This window comes from Orycteropus afer, unplaced genomic scaffold (assembly GCF_000298275.1).
Source record: "Orycteropus afer afer isolate SDZICR_OR568_19922 unplaced genomic scaffold, OryAfe1.0 scaffold00120, whole genome shotgun sequence".
Classification (NCBI taxonomy): Eukaryota; Metazoa; Chordata; class Mammalia; order Tubulidentata; family Orycteropodidae; genus Orycteropus; species Orycteropus afer.
Window position 1 is genome coordinate 8,611,320 of NW_006921707.1, and position 25,203 is coordinate 8,636,522.

The 25,203-nt window shown below is 37.1% G+C and overlaps 1 protein-coding gene across 1 annotated transcript in view; it reads right to left on the reverse strand.

Annotated features, from left to right (window-relative positions):
* Window positions 1-312: 312 nt before the first annotated feature.
* TTC29 (tetratricopeptide repeat domain 29) overlaps window positions 313-25,203 on the reverse strand; it is a 230,970-nt gene continuing 206,079 nt past the window's right edge. Inside the window, exons 8-10 of the mRNA XM_007944121.1 lie at window positions 13,300-13,423; window positions 870-1,098; window positions 313-347 (exon numbers count right to left, since the gene is read on the reverse strand). Coding sequence (XP_007942312.1) covers window positions 313-347; window positions 870-1,098; window positions 13,300-13,423 — 388 coding nt within the window. The remainder of the gene's footprint in view (window positions 348-869; window positions 1,099-13,299; window positions 13,424-25,203) is intronic.

Sequence of the window (25,203 nt, forward strand, 5' to 3'; positions counted from 1 at the left end):
TTGTTATTTTTCTGTGTATTTGGTCCATGCCATTTTTGCAGGGATAAGATGGTATTTCATTGTAGATGTGATTTGTATATTTCTGATGGCTAATGATCATGAGCATGTTTTCATGTGTTTTGTTTTCTCCCCTTTAGTTATTAATTGACTATTTTGACTCTGATTCTTCACAAGGAAACATATTCAGAAAAAAGTGGAGTTGAGAAAAATTGTTATCAAACATTTTCTAAATTAACATTGAAACTCAAACTAAGCAAAAATAATTACAAAATCAACACAATGAGAAAGTAAGTGTATAATATAATCTAGCATCTACCAACACTTGCTTTCGTCAGTAAGGTATGATGCTGAACAATTAAAAAAGCATAAACTTATTTCATATTTCTTACATTTGATCAGTATGCATTGTTGGCTATTTAGGATAATTTTGAAAAACAAAAAAACAGTATGAGATTATGATTTAGCAAATTGAACAAATCATTGCCACTATTTTATTCTTTCCTTAAAGATCAAAGATAGAATATAGCCCAAAAAGTACACTCAATCTTCATGTACAAAACCAAAATCAAACTCACTGCCATCAAGTCAGATCTGACTCTTTGGGTGTCAGATGTGGTATCACTATGGAAGCATATTGCCCAATCTTCCTTCTGAAGTGTGGCTGGTGGATTTGAACCACCAGCCTTTTGGTTAGCAGTCAAATGCCTTAGGCACTACCCCACCAGAGCTCCCAGTCTTCATGTAATAATAAATAAAATTAAAGTTACCAATAAAGTTAAAATCACCATTGGTTGAATAAATCTTTACAAGGAAAATGACTTAACACTAAATGATATGAAAACAAAAGTGTGTCAAAACCAGTGACTTACCAATAATTGGGTCAAGGGCAATGTTACTTCTACTCTCCTTCCACGACAGCAGGTTGTCAAGGCTGGTGATATCTGCAGTTTCTATGTAATTGTTAATTGTCAGCATCATCTGGTGAGCTTTTGCTATCCCATAATGAACTTTTATTTCGTCCACCAGAGGCACGCTCATAAGCTCTCCTGTTGTGTCAAAAGCTTGCTCAAAGTATTCAGAGGCCTTGCTATAGTATCCCTAAAAATGTAACAGAAATAATTATGTTTTTCTCAACGTTTATTTTGCCATTTCACATTATTTGCCCACTCCTCCCTGGTATATCCCACACTGAGCTTTCAACAGTCACCACAGTTCATCTTCAAGAGGAAAATGAAAGCAGACAGGCTTTCTATTAGAAAAAAGTTCTTTAAATGAGTTGTGACTACTTACTATGGAATACCTTGCAGCTAATTTAGTAAGAAAGTGTATTTAATAGGGGGAACTATATGAAACTGAAGTTATTTTTAGTTAAAAAACGGTCAAATATTGGCAGTTTCAAATAATTCAACCTAATACATGATATAGTGAAATGACATTTGGCAAAGACCAAACCAATTTACTTTGATTTGGAGGGAATCTTCTTACTCATAGCATTGAATTTACCTAATGAAATATTTTTAACCAGATTTGATTTTTAGTAATGAAAATGACAAAAGGCCATTTTTAGCGAACTACTTTAATCAGTGCTCAGTGAGAAGAAATGAGTTTATGTGCTGGTGAAGCTACTGCCCTTGCTTCCCCATGTGCCCATGCCATTTTTGACTCATAACACTTAGGTATTGATGCGTTCTTTAAAAATATGAGCTTGATAGCACTGGGACAAATCAAAGGATGATTTAAAGTCTATCCCGTCCCTAAGGAGACTTAGTGGCAGTGGTTAAATGCTTGGCTGTTTACCAAAAAGGTTGGTGGTTTGAACCCACCAGAAAATCTGCAGGATAAAGATGTAGCAGTCTGTTTCTGTAAAGATTACAGCATTGGATACCTTATGGGGCAGTTCTAGTCTGTCCTATAGGGTCGCTATGAGTCAGAAGTGACTTGATGAAAATGTTTCTTTTAATCTCATCTCTAAATCACCTCTCTAATGCTTTGTTCACAAATAAATAGTGGTGTTTACATAGCTCTTATTGTGTCAGGGCCAGTGCTAAGTGTGTGTATGCGTATGTTGTTGTTGTTGTTATGTGCTGTCGAGTCAGACCCGACTCATAGCGACTCCTCCTTGGGTTTCTGAGGCAGTATCACTATGGAAGTAGATTGCCCCATCTTCCGTCTGAGGAGTGGCTGGTGGGTTTGAACCGCAAGCCTTCTGGTTAGCAGTCAAGTGCCTTAGGCCCTATGCTACCAGAGCTCCGGTGTGTGTGTGTGTGTATTTTATAAATTTTATAAATATTAGAGGCCCTGCTACCCCAAATCTTCTAAAAATCCTGATTAAAAACTCTTCCTTCAAGGAGGATATTTTCTAGGATTGCACTATACTTGTAAAGGCTCTAGGGAACAAAATTTCCTTTCGCCACTGACTGCTCTTTGGGCTCAAGCTGACTGAAATTAAGAAACTGCTAGCAAGGTGAGGAAGGGTAGAGAGAGGGTTTATGTGACAGTTATGTTACATACATGAGTAGCACAAGTAACATTCTATGTACATAGTATGCCTGCAGGGATAGTTTATTCAAATAGTTGATTCTAGACAATTAAATATGCTAATTCAGGCACTAATACCAAACCAAACCCACCACCATTGAGTCAGTTCTGACTCATAGTGACACTATAGGATAGAGTAGAAGGGCCCCATAGGGTCTAAGGCTGTAAATCTTTATGGAAGCAGACTACCCCAATTTTCTCCCACAAAGCAGCTGGCAGGTTTCAAGTGGCTGGTGATTTCAGAGTGGCTAGTGGGTTTGAACCACCAGCCTTCTGGTTAACAGCCAAATGTGTTAACCACTAAGCCATTAGGGCTCCTAATTTAGCGACAGCTCTTCAGCATTGTATCAGTAATATTTTTGTTTGTTGAGGGAACATTTATTTCCATTATTTCAAGATAGAAAACATAGAATTTAATATAAGATTACTCAATTAGAAAAAATAAAACTATCAAAGATATTATGCCAATTAAGGAAAGTATATGAGAAACAATAGAAATACTGAAAACAATAAAAACGAAACTAGTTAGAATTATAGATTGGTTAAATTACTAGTTAGACTTATCCTGTTAGATATTGAAGATACGGCAAAATATCTTCATATGAAGATATGGGAATATATGATTAGACAAAAATTTGCTATTTTTAGAAACAGAGAAGTGTAACTATCTAATTAATTATTGTTTTATTTACACTTCTGAGCTTCAGGGTCTTTATTATTTTAGGTAAGAGTCTTAATTAGAAAAATTAGAGGTCATAAGTAAATGGACATATATTTTAGTTTTGAGAAATCTATTTTAAAAAATGTTAGAATTAACTCATTCATTTATCCTCAGTAATTCATTGACTAACTGTTATGTGTCAGGCATTATGCCAGGCAGTCACAGAATTTATAATGAACAGAATTTATAGTCAAATGGGCCAGCCTGAAATATAGATTAACCATTAACAATAGCTCTGGTTGAGCCCATTCTGATTCATGGTGACCTATGTGTGCCAGAGTGGAACTACTCCATAGAGTTTCCATGGCTGATTTTTCAGTAGATCATCAGGACTTTTTCTAAGGTGCCTAGGTGGACTTGAATCTCCAACCTTTCCTTACTAGTCAAGTGTGTTAAACACTTGTACCACACAGCGACTCCAAAACCTAGATTATATTGTATTTAACAATTGCTTTTTTTTCTCTCTCCAAAATAGGAGCTTTATAACTAAATAATTACTCTTTCCTGCCCTGAAATTGTTACTAGTATTCAGTCTTTAAACCCACACAATATAAAACCAATATTGACATACTTTTCTCTAGTTCAAAATAGCCATTAAGAAAATAGAACACTAACTCTTTTCAGATGCCAACATTTTTATACATACCGTTTTGGAATGAGATTTTAGTAATGGGTGCTGTGCTTCCAGATTTTTAATTCCCAAAGAGTTTAATATCTAAATTTAATGCCTTCTCAAAAGGTTCTGTCCAATCAACAGTTTATTTCAGTGAAGAGTTATTTCCTATTCTAGTATAAAATTCAGAAGTGTCCAGTAATTAATCCTGGCAATCTTATATGAGTTTGAGAATATACAGGTGAATCTATACACTTCATAGATATATTTTACTAGAAGACACAACTCCATTTATTGTTATAAATATCACTAATAAGTATTTAGTGAAAATTCCAGGACAGAATCTCTGTGACATCATAGACCTTGAAACAAAGCTTAAATTCTTATATTTTAACACAGTATTTTAATATTTTCTAGGATTGCACTATACTTGTAAAGGCTCTAGGGAACAAAATTTCCTTTCTCCACTGACTGCTCTTTGGGCTCAATAATTAACATATTATTCTGATCCTTACCAGACACTTCTCAGTGTCTAAAATATCACTCTGTACAATGAGGCATTGTACACAGGCAACATTACCTACCCATTTTCCCTTCTATTTTAGTGTAGGAACTATCATCTTCTTAACTATGTGACTATTCTCTGATATACTTAAGGACAAAAAAATCTCATAAAAGACCCATACATAGTTCTTTTTCTTAAAACATACTCATTTGACTAGTTAACACATTAATTCTATGTTTTCAGTTATGAGTCCATCAAAAGTTGACATCAGGAGAGTGGGATGTAGCTTATTTATATGATTATTAGTCAAAGGTAAATTGGTTAGGATTAAGGAGATATAAAAAATGTGCTAACTTTCATTATAATAGGAACCCCTGCATGGTGCATATGATTAACACATTTGGCTGTTCACTGAAAGGCTCGTAGTTTGAGTTCACCTCAGACTCAGAGAAGCCTCAGAAGAAAGGTCTGGTGATCTACTAAGAAATTAACCTTTGAAAACCCTATGGAACACAGTTCTATTCTGACACACACAGGATTGCCATGAGTTGGAATGGAAAGCAACTGCTTTTTCTTTTTTTAATCCTTACTGTGATTTGGGTGAAAGTTTACAGAGCACACTCATTCTCCATATAGCAGTTCATACACATTTTGTTTCAAGACACTGACTGCAATTCCCCAAAATGTAATAGCTCTTCTCCCACTTCTTCCCTGTAGTTAAGCAATTTTTTTTTTTTTTTTTTTTTAAGTATAACAACACTATAGTAATTACGGGAAACATAACTCTAGTATTTTTCCACAAATAGCCCTGTCTTATTATTTTAATATTGTATTAATTTATTTCATGGAGATTATTGTTAAGAATAGGAATCCTGTTGGCAGAAGGGTTAAGCCCTCAGCTGCAAATGGAAAAGTAGACAGTTCAAACCCACCAGTTGTTTTAAGGGAGAAAAGACCTGACACCCTGTGCCTGTAAAGATTACAGCCTGGGAAAACTTATGGGGCAGCTCCACTCTGTCCTATAGGATGGCTATGAGTAGAATTGACTTGACAGCACACAAAAACAGCAACAACCACAACAACAAATTGTTTATAATACAATTACAATACACTGCATAAGTAATATGAAGGTCAAAAAGGGCAGTTTGTAGAGCGCCTTTCCAGGCTGAAGAACAATATTAGATTTCTCTTTAAGGACAAGTTTCCAAAATATTCAAAAATTGTACAAAATGAAGTAAAAATTTAGAATATCAAAAGTGATAGAATGCTACTCTTAGTGGGTTAAAAGTATACACTGTTACAATTTGTAATTGTTTACAAATTTGTTAAAATGGTATAGAATTGCTCATAAATTTATTGACTTATTCAATGAACACACATATTTTTGCTCACCAACTCTGTGCCAGGTGCTTTTCTAGGCACTGGGAATAAAATAATAAAAAAGCAGATATGGGTTATTTTCTCATTATGTTTACATTCCAGTCAAATTAAAAGTCAACAAGAAAATTTCATGTATAAGATAACTGTCAGGAAAGTGCTATAAAGAAAATGAAAACAATGTAATGTGAAAGAATAACCTACTTTTGATGAGGTAGTCAAAGGAAGACCTCCACGAAAATGTGGTATTTAGCTGGGATTTGAATGACAAGAAGTCAGCAATGTGAAGTTTAAGCAGAATATTCCAGTTGAAGAAAATGTCCTAAGTCAGTAACAAACTTGATATTTTTGAAGAACTCTAGAAAAGTCAATTTGGGTATGGTAGGGTGGATGAGATGAATAGGAGATAATGAGGTCAGAAACAGAGGCAGGGGCCATGTCATTTAGACTATTTCAGGATGGGGATTTTTGTTGTTATGTGTTGTCTTTCAACTCATAGTGACCCCATGTGACAGAGTAGAAATGTCTCATGTTTCTTCAGGCTGTAATCTTTGTAGGAGCAAATTGGCAGATCTTTCTTCTGAAGAGTTATTGGTGGGTTTAAACCATTAAACCAAGAGAAGTGAATAAACGTTGTGCCACGAGGGATCCTTAGGATGGGGGTTTCTATTTATATTTTCAGAACAATGGGAAGTAATGGAAGGGTTTTAAGCAGTGGCATGATTTGATTAAAATTTTAAAAAGGATTATTTTGGACACTGTGTGATGACAGGATTATATGGAAGAAGAATGTACACAGGGAAACAGGTTACTAGGTTACTGTAGTAGTCCAGGTGAGACAATATTGTGTCATAAAGTGGTGTGGTGATAATGACAAAGGTAGAGAGAAGTGAATGGATTTGGGATATATTTTGGTGGCATGATGGTCAGTGTTGACATCTGGATAGGACATGGAGCATGGGAGAGAGAAGAATCAAGGAACACCAGATTTTTGGCTTGAGCAACTGGATTGATGGATGTTTTCATTCATTAAGATGAGGAAGCCTGGGTAGTAGCAGGTTAAGGGATAGGGATCAGAGTTGTGTTCAGGTTATGTTAAATTTCTAAAAAGCATAGGTGTCATTTGAGGTCTAAGGTCAGTCTGACCCAAGCCATGGTCTTTTCAATAGGCTTCATATGCATGCAAAAGCTGGACAATGAAAAAGGAATACTGAAGAAGAATTGACCTATTTGAATTGTGGTTTGAAAAATACTGACTGTACCAGGGACTGCTAGAAGAAGGAACAAATCAATCTTGAATGCTCTTTATAAGGAGGATGACAAATTTTCATCTTGCTTACTTTGGACACATCATCAGGAAAGACTAATTCCTAGAAAAGGATATCATGTTTGGTAAAGCAGAGGGTGAGGGAAAATGAAAGAAATCCTCAAGGAGATGGATTGACACCATAGTCACAAAAATGGGATCAAACACATCAAAGATCATGAAGATGGTTCTGGAACAAGCAATGTTTTGCTCTGTTGTGCATTGAGTCACCATGAGTCAGAGCCAAGCTGAAATCAAGTAATAATAACAACATTAGAAATACAAGTGGAGATGCCAACTAGGCAGTTGGCTTTACAAGTCTGGAGTTTCAAGGAGAGGTCAGAGTTGGAGATAAAAAATTGAGGCATATGGGTGTTTTTAAAACTAGGGGCTTGGATGAGGTCAGATGAAGAGAGTTAATAGATTTAAAAAGTTGTTAAGAAAATTCCAGGATAATATTCTATTATGGCTGGACACTGAGTTGTTAGAGGAATAGAATTTAGAGGAAAGATGGTAAGTTGAGTTCAATTTTTAATATGTGATATTTGGACTTATTTAGGTAACAATATTAAGTAGGCAATAGGATATGAGTTTGGAGTTGAGAGATCTGAGCTTGCAATATTAAGAAGCTAAGTACTTTGATGAAGATAAAAAATTATAGCCTTCAGTATGGATTACACCTCAACATAAAGAAAACAACTGAATCGATAAGCAGCATCATGATAAACAGAGAAAAGATTGAAGTTGTCAAGGATTTCATTTTGCTTGGATTTGCTATCAATGTCCATGGAAAACTCAAGAAATCAAATGACATATTGCATTGGGAAAATCTGCTGCAAAAGAGCTCTTTAAAATGTCAAAAAGCAAAGATGTCACTTTGATGACTAAGGTGTATTTTACCCCAGGTATGGTATTTTCAATCACCTCATATGCATGTGAAAGCTGGCCAACGAATAAAGAAGACTGCAGAAGAATGGATGCCTTTGAATTATGGTGTTGGCTACCAAACCAAACCAAACTCACTGCTGTAGAGTCAGATCCAACTCATAGCAACCCTTCCTTGGGTTTCTGAGGCAGTATCACTACAGAAGTAGATTGCTCAATCTTTCTTCCAAGGAGTGGATGGTGGGTTTGAACCATCAGCTATCTGGTTAGCAATCAAATGCCTTAGGCACTATGCCACCAGAGGTGTTGGCTAAGAATATTGAAAATGCCATAGACTTCCAGAAGAATGAAAAAATTTGTCTTGGAAGAAGCACAACCAGAATGATCCTTAGAAGTGAGATCGGAGAGACTTTGTCTCATGTACTTTGGACATGCTATCAGTAGTGAATGGTCCTTGAAGAAAGACATCATGCTTGGTAAAGCAGAGGGTCAGTAAAAAAGAGGAAGACCCTTAATGAAGTACAACAAAGTGGTTTCAACAATGGGATCAACTCAGGAAGAATGAAATGTCACCTACAACTGACAACCAATAAGAGTAAGTTCTGATTTCTCAGCAGAAACCATACAGGCAAGCAGGCAAAGGGATGGCATATATAAAAATTTGAAGGAAAAGAATTACCAACCGAGAATTATGTGTCCAGAAAAAACATCCCTAAAATTTGAGGGTGAAATCAAGACATTCTCAGACAGAAAGAAATTAAGGGAATTTGTGAAAACCAGACCAACCCGACAAGAAATGTTAAAGGGAGCCCTTCTAATAGAGATTCCACGAACAGAGAACAACAAATTAAAATCAAGACACTTGACACCACCACCTAGAAACCAAACCAGAAAAAGATTCTCAAAATAAGCTCATAAAAACATGTACATAGAGAAATAGGGGAGTCAATCTGCAGACAACAGCAGCAACAAAGCAAATGGAGTAAAAGTTTTAATTACAAAACTTCCAAATGAAGATGAAGACAGGACAACGTCTTTGTAGAACAGACTGTTCCAAACTTAGGGGATAGGAATTTACTTTAGGGTAACCACAAAGAAAATGAGCAACCCTTCCAAGCAAACTCAGAAAGAAGAAAAACACAACAGCTTAGTAAGCAAAAAACCAAAAATAATGAAGAAAAGACAGAAAACACCTGATAACAAAATGAACTCAGCACAGAAAAATATTTGGAACAAGTAATCACCAACAACAGAACAAAAAACATAATAGAATGACAGCAATACATTCATACTTATCACTAATTATGGGAGGTCTGGTGGCATATATTGCCTAAGGCCTCTGACTGCTAACCAGAAGGCTGGCAGTTCAAATCCACCAGCCACTTCTCAGAAGGAAGACTGGGCAATTTATTTCTGTAGAGATACCACCTCAGAAACCCAAGGAGGAGTCACTATGAGTTGAATCGACTCAGTAGCAGTGAGTTTGGTTATTTTGGTATCACTAATTATACTCAATGTAAATGAACTATTGTACTAGTCAAGAGAAAGAGAGTGGCAGATTGGATAAAAAAAAAAGACCCACTGTTATGCTACCTACAAGAGACCCACCTTAGACCCAAAGATAAAAATAAATTAAAAATTAAGGGGTGGAAAAAATTATAACAAGCTCATAGCAACTACAAAAGAGCAAGAGTAGCAATATTTCTGATAAAATAAACTTCAAGGTGAAAAACAGCATAAGGGACAAAGAAGAACACTATATGATGCTAAAAAGGTCAACTGACCTAGAGGACATTGCCATAATAAATATCTATGCACCCAATGAAAGAGCTCCAAAATACATAAAGCAAATATTAACTGAGTTGAAAGGAAAAATAGACAACTCTACAATAGTAGTGGGAAACTTTAACACAACACTTTAAAGGAGGGACAGAACAACTAGGAAAAAACTCAACAAAGATACAGAAGAAGTCAACAACACAATCAAGCAATCTGACCTCACAGCCATATACAGAGCACTCTACCCAACAAAAGCACAATACACATTCTTCTCCAGTGCACATGGATCATTCTCCAGAATAGACCATATATTAGGACACAAAACATGCCTCAATAAATTCACAGACACTGAAATACTATAAAGCATCTTCTCAGATAACAATGCTATAATATTAGAAATTAATAATAGGAATACCAAGGAAAAAACAATCAAATATGTGGAAACAGAATAATACAGTGCTGAAAAACTACTGGGTAACAGAAGAAACAAAATGTGAAATAAAAAAAACTCCTAGAAAAAAAATGAGAATAAAGATACACCTTACCAAAACCTTTGGAACACAGTGACTCAGAGGTCAATTTATAGCAATAAATGCACACATTAAAAAAGAGGACAGAATCAGAAGCAACATTTTAACTCAACTACTCCGACAGTCAGAAAAAGAGCAACAGAAGAAAACGACAGTATCCAGAAGTAAGGAAATAATAAAGATCAGAGCAGAAATGAGAGAAGCAGAAAACAACACAAAAAATAATAGAGAAAATCAACCAAACAAGAAGTTGGTTCTTCGAAAAGATTAACAAAATTGACAAACTACTGGAAAATCTAACAAAGGAAAAGAAGGAGAAGATGCAAATAACATGAATAATAAATGAAAAGGGCAACAACACAACAGAACCAAATGAAAGTAAAAATTTAATAACAATATTATGAAGAACTGTACTCCAACAGATTCAAGAATGTAGAAGAGATAGACTAGTTTCTAGAAACATAAGACCTACCTAACCTAACACAGTCTGAGATAGAATTCTTGACCAGAACCATAACAAAAGAAAAAATTGAGGTCATAAAAAAAACTCGCCACATGGAAAAATTCCTGGCCCAGACAGATTCACTGGAGAATTCTACCAAACGTTCATGGAAGAGCTGACACTTAGGACTTTTGGAAGCTGATCACCAGATCTGTCTTCTGAAATGCCTCCAGGTGGATTCGGACTCTCAGCCTTTAAGTATAGTTGAACACTTAAACTTTTATGTCATCTAGGGACCTTATTACTATACTATTTATCAGAGATGATTTATTATATTAAAATATAAAGAATCATAAGGTATATTAATAAGCATGTACATTTGAAGTCTGCCATTAAAGATAGCATAAATAGACTTGGAACCTCCAAATGTTATATTGGAATAGGGATAAACTGATAAAAATTACTTTTTGGCCATTGATACAGCTTTTGCATATTATTTCTTGTCTCTACCCTTTTGATTTAAAATTTAGTCAAAATTTAATTGAAAATGTTTTATTTAAAAATTCAGGGGAAAAAAATACAAACTCTTGGCAAAAATGTTAAGAAAATGGAAATATAAAGTATTGTTCCACAGAAAGAGTCACTGTTTTCCATCTGTTATGATTTCTGTAATTAGCAAAGCATAGGCTGATACTCAATATTCATATTATAGTAAAAGACTGAGTTTGAGGTATTGTTTGGTTGTAGAAAATAACAACTTGTGATTTTTGCACTTTGGTTTGAAGAATAATCCATATAAAAATAAGACTAAATGTTTTTCTAGGAATGTAAATTCTGCTACTATATGATAAGCTCCCCTACTAGGCTGTAAACCTTTAAGAAAGTATGGGCTTTATCTTTTCTTTTTCCACCTTTTTTTCACTACTGTATCCTGAAGAGCTGAAGAGTGAACAAAAGCAAAAACAGACTAATGATGGAGATGTCATCTGAGGGAGAGAGCAATGCCACAGAGAAGGGGGCAGCAGAAGGAAAAGATCTGGGTGAAACGGTGGGGACAGATATAGGGCAGGACACAAAGGAAGAGGAGAACAAAGGGAAGAACACCCGAGAAGGAGAGGCCAGTGGAGGGTGAGAGACTGGTGAGAAAGAAAAGGAGCAGAGATATGGGAGTCAGAGAGTGGGTAAGGGAGAAGGAGAGAGGAAAGAGTGTGAGAGAGAGAGGCAAGAGAAAAGAGGGTTTCAAGATTGTGAGCTTAAATATTAGGAAAGAGGGGAAGCCAACATGACACGGTGAGAAAAAAGGAGAGGAGAATAAGTAAGGAAGAAATGAGATACCCTGTTTGAAAACACTACCAAGAACTGGAGAATTATTAGTTTCATTCATTCAAATTAATTTCAAACTCAATTTCCTTAATAAAAACCTAAACAATTCTGCAATCATTAAAATTAATTTCATGGCAAAGAACCGCATAATGTACTGGTTATGAGTGTGGGTTTGAATATCACTGTTATCTAGAAGCTTTAAGATATGGAGTAATCTACTTGAACTCTGATGTTCTGGGAAAGAGAAAGTAGGAGAGCTAACCTTTTCATAGCACATGGTGTAGCCTTGAGCCAGAATCCACTTGATGGCAACAACAGCAACAATATTGCACTTATTTTCCACCAGGCAAGCTTCGTATTCATGCTCAAAACATTAACCATAACCTGAAAAACTAAGTCCCTTTCATATGAAGTACTTCTAATAGACAATTGGGTTATAACAGACAAAAATCAGGAGAAAACAAATTTTAAAAAGTCAATTACGATCAATACATTTCACTAAATAATGGTTTCTTGAATGAGATATTTTCAGATCAGAATTTTTTCTTCTCTTCTTCCTCTCTTTCTCCACATAACTTGTCTGTTGCTAAAAGTTCATATTTTCTTAATAATTACTTTTGGAATTGCCCTTTCCTCTCCTGAGTTATCAGCTTGATTAAAGTGAGGAAGATGAATGTAAATGGAAGCAGGTAAGAAAGAAGGGTGAATGGAAACAAAAACCCAGGGAAGAAGTAGGAAGACTGCTGTTACATGGAAGGAAGGACTGCAATTAATGTCACAAAACAAAACATGTACAAATTGTTGAATGAGAAACTAATTTATTCTGTAAACGTTCAACCAAACCAATGTTAAAAAAAAAATGTATAAACAACAAAAAAAGTGTAAGCAGCTAAAAGCCAACTATTATAATGAAGTTCTATTGAATTTAAATGTTGTAATTGTTCCAGGTCTGACTCAATGGCACATAACAACAACAACAACAACAATTGATCCTCAAATCCAAAATCACTTAGAATTTTCATTGGCTGTGAAGATATCAATCAGGGTTAGCAGCTTGTGGTGTCTGTGCCCAAGATGTTAATCAAGTCCAAATACCAGAGCAAGAAAGAGGTGCTTCTCTTCCCAATCACTGCCTTGTGTATCAACCAAGTCCTGCAATCCAAGAGAAGAATTCTGGGGCATTCAGAAAAACATTCTGTTGGAAGGTGAGGTGCAAATGGGAATAGAATTCGAAAACTTTGTAAGTGTCTCCCTAAAAACAAGAAATGCTGTATACTAACCTTTTCATTGTAAATGTCTCCAAGCATTGTACTTGCTCTCACAATATCTAGGTTTTGAAAATTGTTTCTTGCAATTTTCAGAACTTTTTTCAAGCATTTAATTGCTTCTGTCATTTCTCCTTGGCTAAAAAGAAATAAAATAGAAAAATCATTGGAGCATAATCTCTCTTATTACTGCAGTGAAAAGAAGATATTTCATGGTTTTGCTTTATAAAATATAAGATGACTATTAGGGTAATAATAAATTTAAAATTTAAGATTTAAAATGTGAATATTAAATTAATAAATATGCAACTTGTCTTTGTGGGAGTACATAGTGAGTCAAAACTTAAACTTTTATGTCCTCATGCATTGCTGAGGGAATTTAACACCATGTAGTTCTCTGGAAAATAATTTAGCAGCTCCTCAAAAACTTTTATATAGTTGTCATATGATCCATCAATACCACTCCTTGGTATACATACCCAAGAGAAATGAAAACATATATCCATATGAAAACTTGTACTCAAATCTTCTTAGCAGTATTAATCTTATTAGCTAAGAAATGGGAAAAATCCAAATGCCTATCAACTGAGGAATGGATTTTAAAAAATGTGGTCTATCAGCCATAAAAAGGAATACACATGTATCATTTAGTGATACAAGCTACAATATAGATGAACCTTGAAAGCATGCCAAATGAAAGAAGCCAATCAAAGAGCACATATTATTTTATTCCATTTACATGAAATGTCCACAATAGGCAATACATAGAGACAAATAGTAGACTAGTGATTGCCAGGCAGGGTGGAAAGAGGGGAAATAGAGAGTAACTACTGATGGGTATAGGTTTCTTTTTGGAGCAGAAAAATGTTCTAAAATTAAATAGTGGTTATAGGTGCACAAGTCTGTGAATATACTAAAAAAATTTCTGAATTGTATATGCTAAAGGGGTGAATTTTATGGTCTTTAAATAACCTCTCAATGAAGCTGTTTATTTTTTTACTTAAAATGTTTATAAAATGTTAATGCTAGTTTGTTCCTCACCAGTGAAATCTCCGGTATCATTAAAGTCACATGGACAAGTATCATATAGTCAGTCTGGCAAAATGCTAGAAAGACACAATTTCTAGTAGAGTGCTTGGCATATAGTAGGCATTCATATATATATGTGTGTGTGTATACACACACACACACACACACACACATACTTTTTTTTTTTTTTCCAGTGAAGGGATAGTTGAAAATTTGAGAAGAGAAACATTAGGGCAGTACACATGACAGATAGAGTATCCAGTTATTTGGATGTTTGGAGTCCATGATTGTACATTTCTGTCTCCTGGATATTTCAGGAAGGAGCTCTGCCCAGTGGTTAAAAGATTAGGCTGCTAACCAAAAGGTCACTGCTTTGAACCCACCAGCTGCTCAGTGGGAAAAAGATGAGGCAGTTTGCTTCCAAAAAGATTTACAGCCTTGGAAACCCTATGGCACAATTCTACTCAGTTCTGTAGGGTTGCTATGAGTCGGAACTGACTCAATGGAAGTTGTTTTTTTTTTTTTTTTTAATGATGTTATTTCAGTAACATCAAGAAAACTTTGACAACCTATCAAATGTACTAGAATATGGTAGTTTCTTGAGAATATGGTCACTACCTTTAGAGTTTCACTACAAATTTGGACAAGAAATACATAAATTATTGGTAGGGGCCCATGAGTTGGTTTCCACATAGTGACCCTGTGTACAACAGAAGGAAACAGTACCTGGTCCTGTGCCATCCTCAAAATCATCGCCATGCTCGACCCATCCTCGCAGCCACTGCAGCAATCCATTTCGCTGAGGGTGTTCTCCTTTCTCGTTGACCCACTACTTTACCAAGTGTGATATTCTTCTCCAAGAACTAGTCCCTTCTGATAACATGGCCAAAGTATGAGAGACAAGTCTGCCATTCTCATTTCTAAGGAGCATTCGAATTGTATTTGCTCCAAGTCACATTTGTTTGTTCTTCTATCAGTCCTTGGTACATTCAGTGTTGTCTCCCAGTACCACAACACAAATGCATCAATTCTTCCTTATTCATTGTCCCATGCTCACATACATATGAGGCTACTGAAAATACCATGGCTTGGGTCAGGAACACCTTAGTCTTTAAAGTGACATCTTTGCTTTGTAACATTTTAAAGAAGTCTTTCACAGCAGATTTACCCAATGCAATATGCCATTTGATTTCTTGATTGCTGGTTCCATGGGCATTGATTGCAAATCCAAATGAAATGAAATCCTTGACAACTGCAATATTTTCTCCATTTATCATGATATTGCTTATTGGCCCAGTTGTGAGGATCCTTGTTTTCTTTATGTTGAGGTGTAATCCATACTGAAGGCTGTAATCCTGTAATCTTTGATCTTCATCAGTAAGTGCTTCAAATTTTCACTTTCAGCAAGCAAAGTTGTGTAGTTTGCATACTGCAGGTTGTTAATGAGTCTTCCTCCAAATCTGTGTTCTTCTTCATACAGTCTAGCTTCTTGGATTATTTGCTCAGCATACACAGATTGAATAATGATGGAAAGAATACAACTGTGATGCACACTTTCTCTGATTTTAAACTATGCAAGAGTCCCTTGTTTTATTCAAAAGACTGCCTTGTGGTCTTTGTGCAGGTTTCTCATGAGCCAATGAAATGTCCTGGAATTCCTATTCTTCACAATATTATCCATAATTTGTAATGATCCACATAGTCAAATGCCTTTGCATAGTCAGCAAAACACAGGGAAACCTCTTTCTCTTATTCTTTGTTTTCAGACAAGATCCATCTGACACCAGCAATTATATCCCTCATTCCACGACTTCTTCAGAAAAAATCTGGCTTGAATTTCTGCCAGTTCCCTATAGATGAACTGCTGCAATAGTTTTTGAATTGTCTTCAGCAAAATTTTACTTCCATGTGATATTAATGATATTGTTCAATAATTTCTACATTCTTTTAAATCACCTTTCTTTGGAATGGGTACAAATACGGACCTCTTCCAGTCAGTTGGCCATGCAATTATTTTCCAAATTTCTTGGCATAAAGAAGTGACCACCTCCAGTGTTGCATCCATTTGTTGAAACATTGGTGGTTCAAAACCACTAGCAACTTGATGAAAGACAGATGAGGCAGTCTACTTCCATAAAGGTTTACAGACTTGGTAATCTTGTGGGACTTTAGGTGAGTAGTGATTGGGGTCTTAAAAGTTTCTGAGCTGCCATCAATTAGTCTCCTTTCATCTGAAGCAAAAAGTGAAGAAAATCAAAGGTATCTGGAAACATTTAGTCTAAGGATACGATGGACCCCAAGACCAGAAGAACTAGATGGTGCCTGGCTACCAATGCTAACCACTTGGAAAGGGATCAAACCTGGAGATCCTGGATAAAGTGGGAGGAAAAATGTGGAACAAAATCCCCAAACACAAAAATGACCAGAATTACTGGTCAGATAGAATCTGGTAGAACTCTTTGGGCCTAGAATTGGACTCACTTTCATGGATGGGCTCTCAGCACAATAGCAGAAAGACCTACATGCAGAACACCTTTCCCAAGGAGAGGCACCCACCTACTCTAGGGAGATACACCCCTTAGAGCAATCAGCCATGGGGCACCAGAGGGTCAGCATTCACAAACTGGGAACACTAGAAAGACAGGAGTGCATACTTAAGAAGGGCACAGGGAGGGGGTAGTCACAGGGATGGGAGGGGAGGAGAGTTTCTTATGGTTGGGGATGGTAATCAGGGAGCGAAATCGAATGTACATGAACTGCTGAATGTAAAACAAATTTTGGTCTGTAAATTTGCACCCAAAGCATAATAAAATTAAAATAAAAGAAGGAAAGAAATGCTGTGGGGCAGTTTTACTCTGTCTTATAGGGTTCCTATAGGAGCTCTGGTAGCATAGTGCCTAAGGCACTTGACTGCTCACCACAAGGCTGGCAGTTCAAACCCACCAGCCACTCCTCGGAAGGAAGGTTGGGCGATCCTACTTCCGTAGTGATACTGCCTTGGAAACCCAAGGAGGGGTCTCTATGAGTCGGGGCCGACTTGACGGCAAACAACAACAACAACATAGGGTTCCTATAAGTCAGAATAGACCCAGTGGCAGTGGAGAGTGGTGTATTTCACCAATTCCTTCAGTGCAGCTTGGACTTCTTTCTTTAGTATCATTGATTCTTGGTCAGGTACTACCTTCTGAAATGGTTGAATGTTGACCAAATTTTTTCGTACAGTAAGTCTTTATTCCTTCCATCTTCTTTTGATGCTTCCTACATCTGGTGGAATAGTGCCTAAGGCATTTGACTGCTAACCAGAAGGCTGGCGGTTCAAACCCACCAGCTACTCCTCAGAAGGAAGGTTGAGCAATCTACTTCTGTAGAGATACTGCCTCAGAAACCCAAGGAGGGGTCGCTATGAGTTGGATCTGGCTTGGTGGAAGTGTGTTGTTATATATCATTCAATATTTTGCTTATAGAATCCTTCAATATTGCCAACTTGAGACTTGATTTTTTTCTTCATTTCTTTCAGCTTGAGAAATGCTGAGTGTGTATTATCCTTTGATTTTCTACCCCCAGGACCTTGAATATTTTATTCCAGTATTTTATTTTGTTCTCTTCAAGTGCCATTTGAAATATTCTGTTCAGCTCTTTACTTCATAATTTCTTCCATTCACTCTAGCTATGCTCCATTCAAAAGTCTCTAAATTTCATTTTAGTCTTTTCTTCGTTTCCTGTCTTTTTAACAACCTCTTACTTTCTTTAAGTATGATATCCTTGATGTCATTCCACAATTCTTCTGGTCTTTGGTCACTGGTGCTCAATGCATCAAATCTATTCTTCAGATGGTCTTTAAATTTAGATGGGATATACTCAAGGTCATATTTTGGTTCCCATGGACTTGTTTTAATTTTCTTGACCTTCAATTTAAACTTGCATATGAGCAATTGATGGTCTTTGTCACATGGCTGCTGGCCTTATTCTGAGTGATGATATTGAGCTTCTCCATTGTCCTTTTCACAGATTTAGTCAGTTTGATTCCTGTATATTCCATCTGGCAAGATCCATGTGAACAGTGACTGTTTGTGTTGGTGAAAAAAGGTATTCACAATGAATAAGTTGTTGGTCATGCAAAATTTTATCACGCGATTTCTGAAGTCATTTCTCTTTTGTAACTATTGATGTTTTTCCTTTGTGTCCAATTTGCACTTTTCAATCACCAGTAATTATCAATATATCTTGGTTGCATATTTGGTCAATTTCAGACTGTAGAAGTTGGTAAATTTCTTTATCTTTGGTCTTAGTGGTTGGTGGGTAGATTTCAATAGTAGTAGTATTAATTAATTGTTCTTCCTTGTAGGCATATAGATATTATCCTATTACTGACAGCATTTTACTTCAGGATAGATCTTGAAATGTTCTTTTTGATGATAAATGCAATGTCACTCCTTTTTAATTTGTCATTTCTGGCATAGTAGACCATATGATTATCTCATTCAAATTGGTCAATGACAGTCCATTTCAGCTCACTAATGTCTAAGATATTGATCTTTGCACATTCTTTTTCATTTTTAAGAACTTCCAATTTTCCTAGATTAATATGTAGCACATTCCATATTCCAGTTATTAATGGATGTTTGCAGCTCTTTCTTTTCAGTTTGAGTTATGCCACATCAGCAAATGAAGGCTGCAAAAGCTTTACTCATCCATGTAATTAAGGTCGACTCTACCCTGAGGAGGCAGCTGTTTCCCAGTTGTATTTTGACTGTCTTCCAACTTGAGGGGCTCATCTTCTGGCACTATGTCAGACAATGTGTCTCCCTGTTATTCATAAGATTTTCAGTGGCCATTTTTTTTTTCAGAAGTGGATGACCACGTCCTTCTTTCTAATCTGTCTTTCTAGATGCTCCACAGAAACCTACTACTATGTGTGATCCTGCTGGTATTTGACATACTGGCAGCATAGCTTCCAGAGTCACAGCAACATGCAAGCACTACAGTATGACAAACTGACAGATGAGTGGTTGTTGTTTGTTGTTATGTGCTGTCAAGTCAGAACCGAATCATAGCGACCCCTCCTTGGGTTTCCGAGGCAGTATCACTACAGAAGTAGATTGCCTCACCTTCCGGAAATACATAAATGTATACCTGGAATTAATGATGATAGGTGATATAAATTCTATGTAGTGCTTAAAGCCTAGAGTATGTAATTAGAATATATTTACAAGAGCAAGTCTAAAGTTTAAGGGGTAAACTTGTTTAAAATATCTAGAATAGATAAATGTATAGAAATCAAAACTCACTAGCAGTTACCAGTGGTGGAAGATAAGGGGAAGGAAGGAGTCATTTATTAGGAGGCACTCAGCTTCATAGCGATGATCCCCATTGGGTTTCAAGGTGGTAAATCTTTATGGAAGTAGATTGCCCAGTCTTGCTTCTGTGGAGTGGCTGGTGGGTCTGAACCACCAACCTTCTGGTTAGCAATCAGATGCCTTAGTCACTGTGCTACCAAAGCTCCTTTCATGGAAAAATGGATATTGGAAATGTGTAGTGGTAATGCCTGCACATGAAAGCTGGACAATGAATAAGGAAGACTGCAAAAGAACTGATGCATCTGAATTGTGGTGTTGTTGAAGAATATCAAATGTACCATGGACTGCTAGAAGAATGAACAGATTTGTCGTGGAGGAATTACAGTTGGAATGCTTCTTAGAAGTGAGAATGGCCAGAATTTAACTCTTATACTTTGGTCATATTGTCTGAAGGGACCAGTCCCTGGAGAAAGATATGCTTGGTGAAGTAGATGGTGAATGAAAAAGGGGCAATCCCTCAATGAAACAGATTGACCCAGTGGCTGTGATGATAGACTCAAGCATAGCAATAATTGTGAAGATGGCACAGGACCAGGTAGTGTTTTGTTCTGTTGTACTTGGTGGTGTTGTGAGTTAGAACTGACTTGACAGCACCTAACAACAGCAACAACATGCACGTAAAAAATGCTGATATGCCAAATCTTTTGTTGGATATTTACTAACTACACACCCCAAACAACCAACCAACTAAGAAAAACAAAGGCAGCCAAAAGGAAATGGAGTCATATCCTAGTGAATACAATAATGTTTCAAACATCTATATGCATTTGAAATATTGTAATATGTATTGAAGGAGACATCTTTGGAATATGAACTGCATAAAATGCTTAGTGGGTTATTTGTAGACTCACAGAGTCCTTGCTTTACTTCCTTGCTTCTCCCTCATCTATCCTCTTCAACACACAGGTTGGGAGTAACTGCTGTTACGAATACCTGTCTCAGAGTTTGCTCTCTCTTTTAGAGAGTCTTGCACTCTCATCCAATCTTGGCTTCTCTGTTACTTTCACTTTTCTCACTCTTTTTCCTGTGTCTCTCACTAACTTTGAGGCTTCTGCCCACCCAAAGTTGCTTCCTTCCAGAGTTCTGTTCTAGGCCTCCTCCTCCCTTCTGTCTAATGGTTTACTATTGGCAATTTCATATACTAATACGATATGACCTAACTCCTACATGTAAAAATTCTGGCAAATTTTTATTTCTAGCCCTGATTTTTACCCCTGTACTCCAGAAACACTTTTCCAATTGCCAGGTATATGTAGCATGCAAAGAAGTGGAGTTTCCTTCAAGTGGCTGCCTTCCAAGATGGCTGATAGCAATTTTTGTATGTCTTTAGGAAATCCCTTCATACTACAATTCACAAGTCACTTATGAATATAAAGCATTCACAAGTGACTTGTGAATTTTTTCCAAAGAACCGAATTACCTATAGAGATTACTACTGTTTTCTAAATGTGACTCTCTTACTTTCTTTTTTTTTTTTTTAAGGCTGTTTCCAATGATCAAACTCATCTTTCAAACAATGATGTGCTACTATTGGAGCTATTAAAAATAATATGTCCCAAGCTTAGAAGGCATTTTCGAAGGAGTTCATTTTATACCGGTAGTGGCAGATTAGAGGTATCAACTTGCATAACCTCCAACGATTTGATTGGGAAACAATCATTTCCATATATCAGCTTTGGTGTGTTTGTAAAAATAAGTCACATTATTGAAAAGTCACAGTATGCCCTTGTAGGTACTAGAAATACCTAGACTTCAGTCACAGCTCAGCCTTTTAGCTGAGTAATTTCGATCATATCTGTACTTTCTCAACTTTCAGTTTCCTCATTTTTAAAATGGCCACATATTGTCATGAGCTGAAAATTATATATGTGTATGTTGTCCTTGTGGACTAATTATGATATAGGGCTAAAGAGTTGATTTTAAAAAAACAAAACAAAACAAACAAACAAAATAATAAAAAAAAAAAACTATGGATACCATTGTGCAGAATGAGAATTCCAGAATAATTAATTGTATTAATGTGAAACCTGTACATAGAGCAACAGGCAGTTGTTCAAACAGAACAAGGGAACACTGTGTGGTTTAAAATCAGGGAAAGTGTGCATCAGGGTTATATTTTTTCACCATACTTATTCAATCTGTGTGCTGACCAAATAATCTGAGAAGTTGGACTATATGAAGAACATGGCATAAGGATTGGAGGAACATTCATTAACAATCTGTGATATGCAAATGACACAACCTTGCTTGCTGAAAATGAAGAAAACCTGAAGCACTTACTGATGAAGATCAAAGACTATAGCCGTCAGTATGGATTACACCTCAACATAAAGAAAACAAAAATCCTCACAACTGGACCAATAAGCAACCTCCTGATACAATGGAGAAAAGATTGAAGTTGTCAGGGATTTCATTTTACTTGGATCCACAATCAACAGCCAGGGAAGCAGCGGTCAAGAAATCAAGTGATAAATTGTATTGGGAAAATCTACTGCAAAAGACCTCTTTAAAGTGTCAAAAAGCAAAGATATCACTTTGAAGAATAAGGTACACCTAACCCAAGCCATTGGGAGCTCTGGTAGCATAGTGACTAAGGCATTTGACTGCTAACCAGAGGGCTGGCGGTTCAAACCCACTAGCCACTCCTAGGAAGGAAGATGGGGCAATCTACTTCCGTAGTGATACTGCCTCGGAAACCCAAGGAGGGATTGCTATGAGTTGGGTCCGACTCGATGGCACATAACAACCACAACAACAACCCAAGCCATGGTATTTTCAATCACCTCATATGTACATGAAAAATGGGTATGAATAAGGAAGACTGAAGAAGAATTACTGGATTTGAATTGTGGTATTGAGGAAGAATACTGAAAATACCATGGGCTGCCAGAAGAATGAACAAATCTATCCTGGAAGAAAGTGCAGCCAGTATACTCTTCAGAAGTGAGAATGGCCAGACTTCATCTCATCTACTTTGGTCATATAGTCATAAGGGACTGTTCACTCCTGTTTCCACTTTTTAGGCATCTGTCAGAGCAGCACCCCACTCTCTCAGTACCATATTCTGTTCTGGTTATCTAATGCCACTCTGACAAGAATATACCACAAATGGGATGCCCTTAACAAACAGGAGTTTATTCTTACAACTTGGAGGCTTTAAGTCCAAGTTCATAGTGTCAGGCTCTGGGGGCTGGGTGAAAGCCCCTCAGCCTTGGGCTTCAGCTCTGCCTCCAGCTCCCAACCCACTGAAGCTAGAGGCTTTTCTTCATTCAGACAGCTGCTGGCTGCTGAGGCTGCCAAGCCCAAGGTTGACAAGTAAAAAGTCATACTCCCGATGTTCCCAAACCACATGGCAGGCCATCAACTCAAGTCCATTGTAAGTCCTCAGGTCGGCAGAGCATGGCAGGCTGCTGAACAACAACACAGCTAAATTCAGGCTTCAAGGTGCCAAAGCTTGAAACCATTCCCCAAGGCTTCTGCTTATATACAGGAAGTAGATCACATCCCCTAAGGCAGCTACTCAGCTGCTCACAGTAGATGCCATCATGGAGTTAATTACCAGTCTCATCATGGGGAATACTACATCCAGTTGCCCAGCCAGTCAAACAGGCCCAGCCAAGTTGACACACAAACTGAACCACCACAGGGACTATTCCCTAGAGAAGGATATCATGCTTGGTAAAGTAAAGGATCAGGTAAAAAGGGGAAGACCTTCAATGAGACGGATTGACACAGTGTCTGCAACGATAGACTCAAGCATAGCAAGAATTGTGAAGATGGTGCAGGACCAGGCAGTGTTTCATTCTGTTCTATATAGGGTTGCTATAAGTCAAAGCCAACTCAATGGCACCTAACAACAAGAAGACACACACACACACACACACACACACACACCCTGGTACATAGTAGGGATCCAGTAAATGACATCTATTACTATTTCTTGCTATTTTTCAGTGAAGTAAAATGCTATCCTACCCATAATTCTTTACTTGATATTGTCTATGTCTACTAGACAGTGAAAGCAGCAAGGATTGGGAAGCCAGGGAGGATGACCAGATACAGTTAGCGGGAAGAGAGCCCCCACCCAGGCGGGAAGCAGGAGCCAGGATGGACGGCTTTGGATAGCTAAGGGAGACGAACTTATCTTTCAGTTTGTTGTACTGTGGTGGTTTGCATATTGCTGTGAGGCTGGAGGCTGTGCCACCTCTGTTTCAAATGCCAGCAGGGTTGCCAATGGTGGTTGGGTTTCAGTGGAGCTTGCAGACTGAGACAGACTCAGAAGAAGGAAGAGGCCATCAAAATCTCACAGAATTGGCCAGTGAAAACCTTATGAATAGCAGTGAAACACTGTCTGATATATTACTGGACAACTTTATGAACAGCCCTGAAACACTCTGATATGGTGTCGGAGGATGAGCCCCTCAGGTCGGAAGGCACTCAAAATACCACTGGGAAAGAGCTACCTCATCAGAGTAGAATGACCTTAATGATATGGATAAAGTAGAGCTTTTGGGACCTCCATTTGCTGATGTGGCACAATTCAAAATGAGAAGAAACAGCCGCAAACATCCAATAATAATTAGAACTTGGAGTGCACAAAGTATGAACCTAGGAAAATGGAAAGTTGTAAAAAATGAAATGGAACGCATAAAGATTGTTATTCTAGGCATTAGTGAGCTGAAACAGACTGTTTTTGGCCATTCTGAATCAGACAATCATATGATCTACTATGCTGGGAATGACAAGTTTAAGAGGAATGGCCTGGCATTCATCATCACAAAGGATGTTTCAAGATCTATTCTGAAGTACAACCCTGTCAGTGACAGGATAATATCCATATGCCTACAAGGAAGACCAGTTAATACTACTATTATTCAAATTTATGCACCAATCACCAAAGCCAAAGATGAGGAAATTGAAGATTTTTACCAACTTCTGCAGTCTGAAATTGACCAAACATGCAATCAAGATGTGATTGGAATGCAAAAGTCAGAAACAAAGAAGAATCACTGGTAGTAGGAAAATTTGGCCTTGGTGATAGAAATAATGCTGGAGATTGCATGATAGAACTTTGCAGGACCAACGACTTATTCATTGCAAATACCTTTTTTCAACAACACAAATGGTGGCTATACATGTGGACTTTGCCAGATGGAGTACACATGAATCAGATTGACTCCATTTGTGGCAAAGGGCGATAGAAAAGTTCAATATCTTTAGCCAAAACAAGTCCAAGAACTGATTGTGGAACAGACCATCAACTGCTAATATGCAAGTTCAAGTTGAAGCTGAAGACAATTAAAACAAGAACCATGAGAGCCAAAATATGGCCTTGAATATATTAATCCTGAACTTAGAGACCATCTAAGGGATAGATTTGATGTACTGAACACCAATGACTGAAAACCAGAGGAATTGTGGGATGACATAAAGAACATCATCCATGAAGAGAGCAAATGGACATTAAAAAGACAGGAAAGGAAGAAAAGCCTAAAATGGATGTCAGAAGAGACTCTGAACCTTGCCCTTGAGC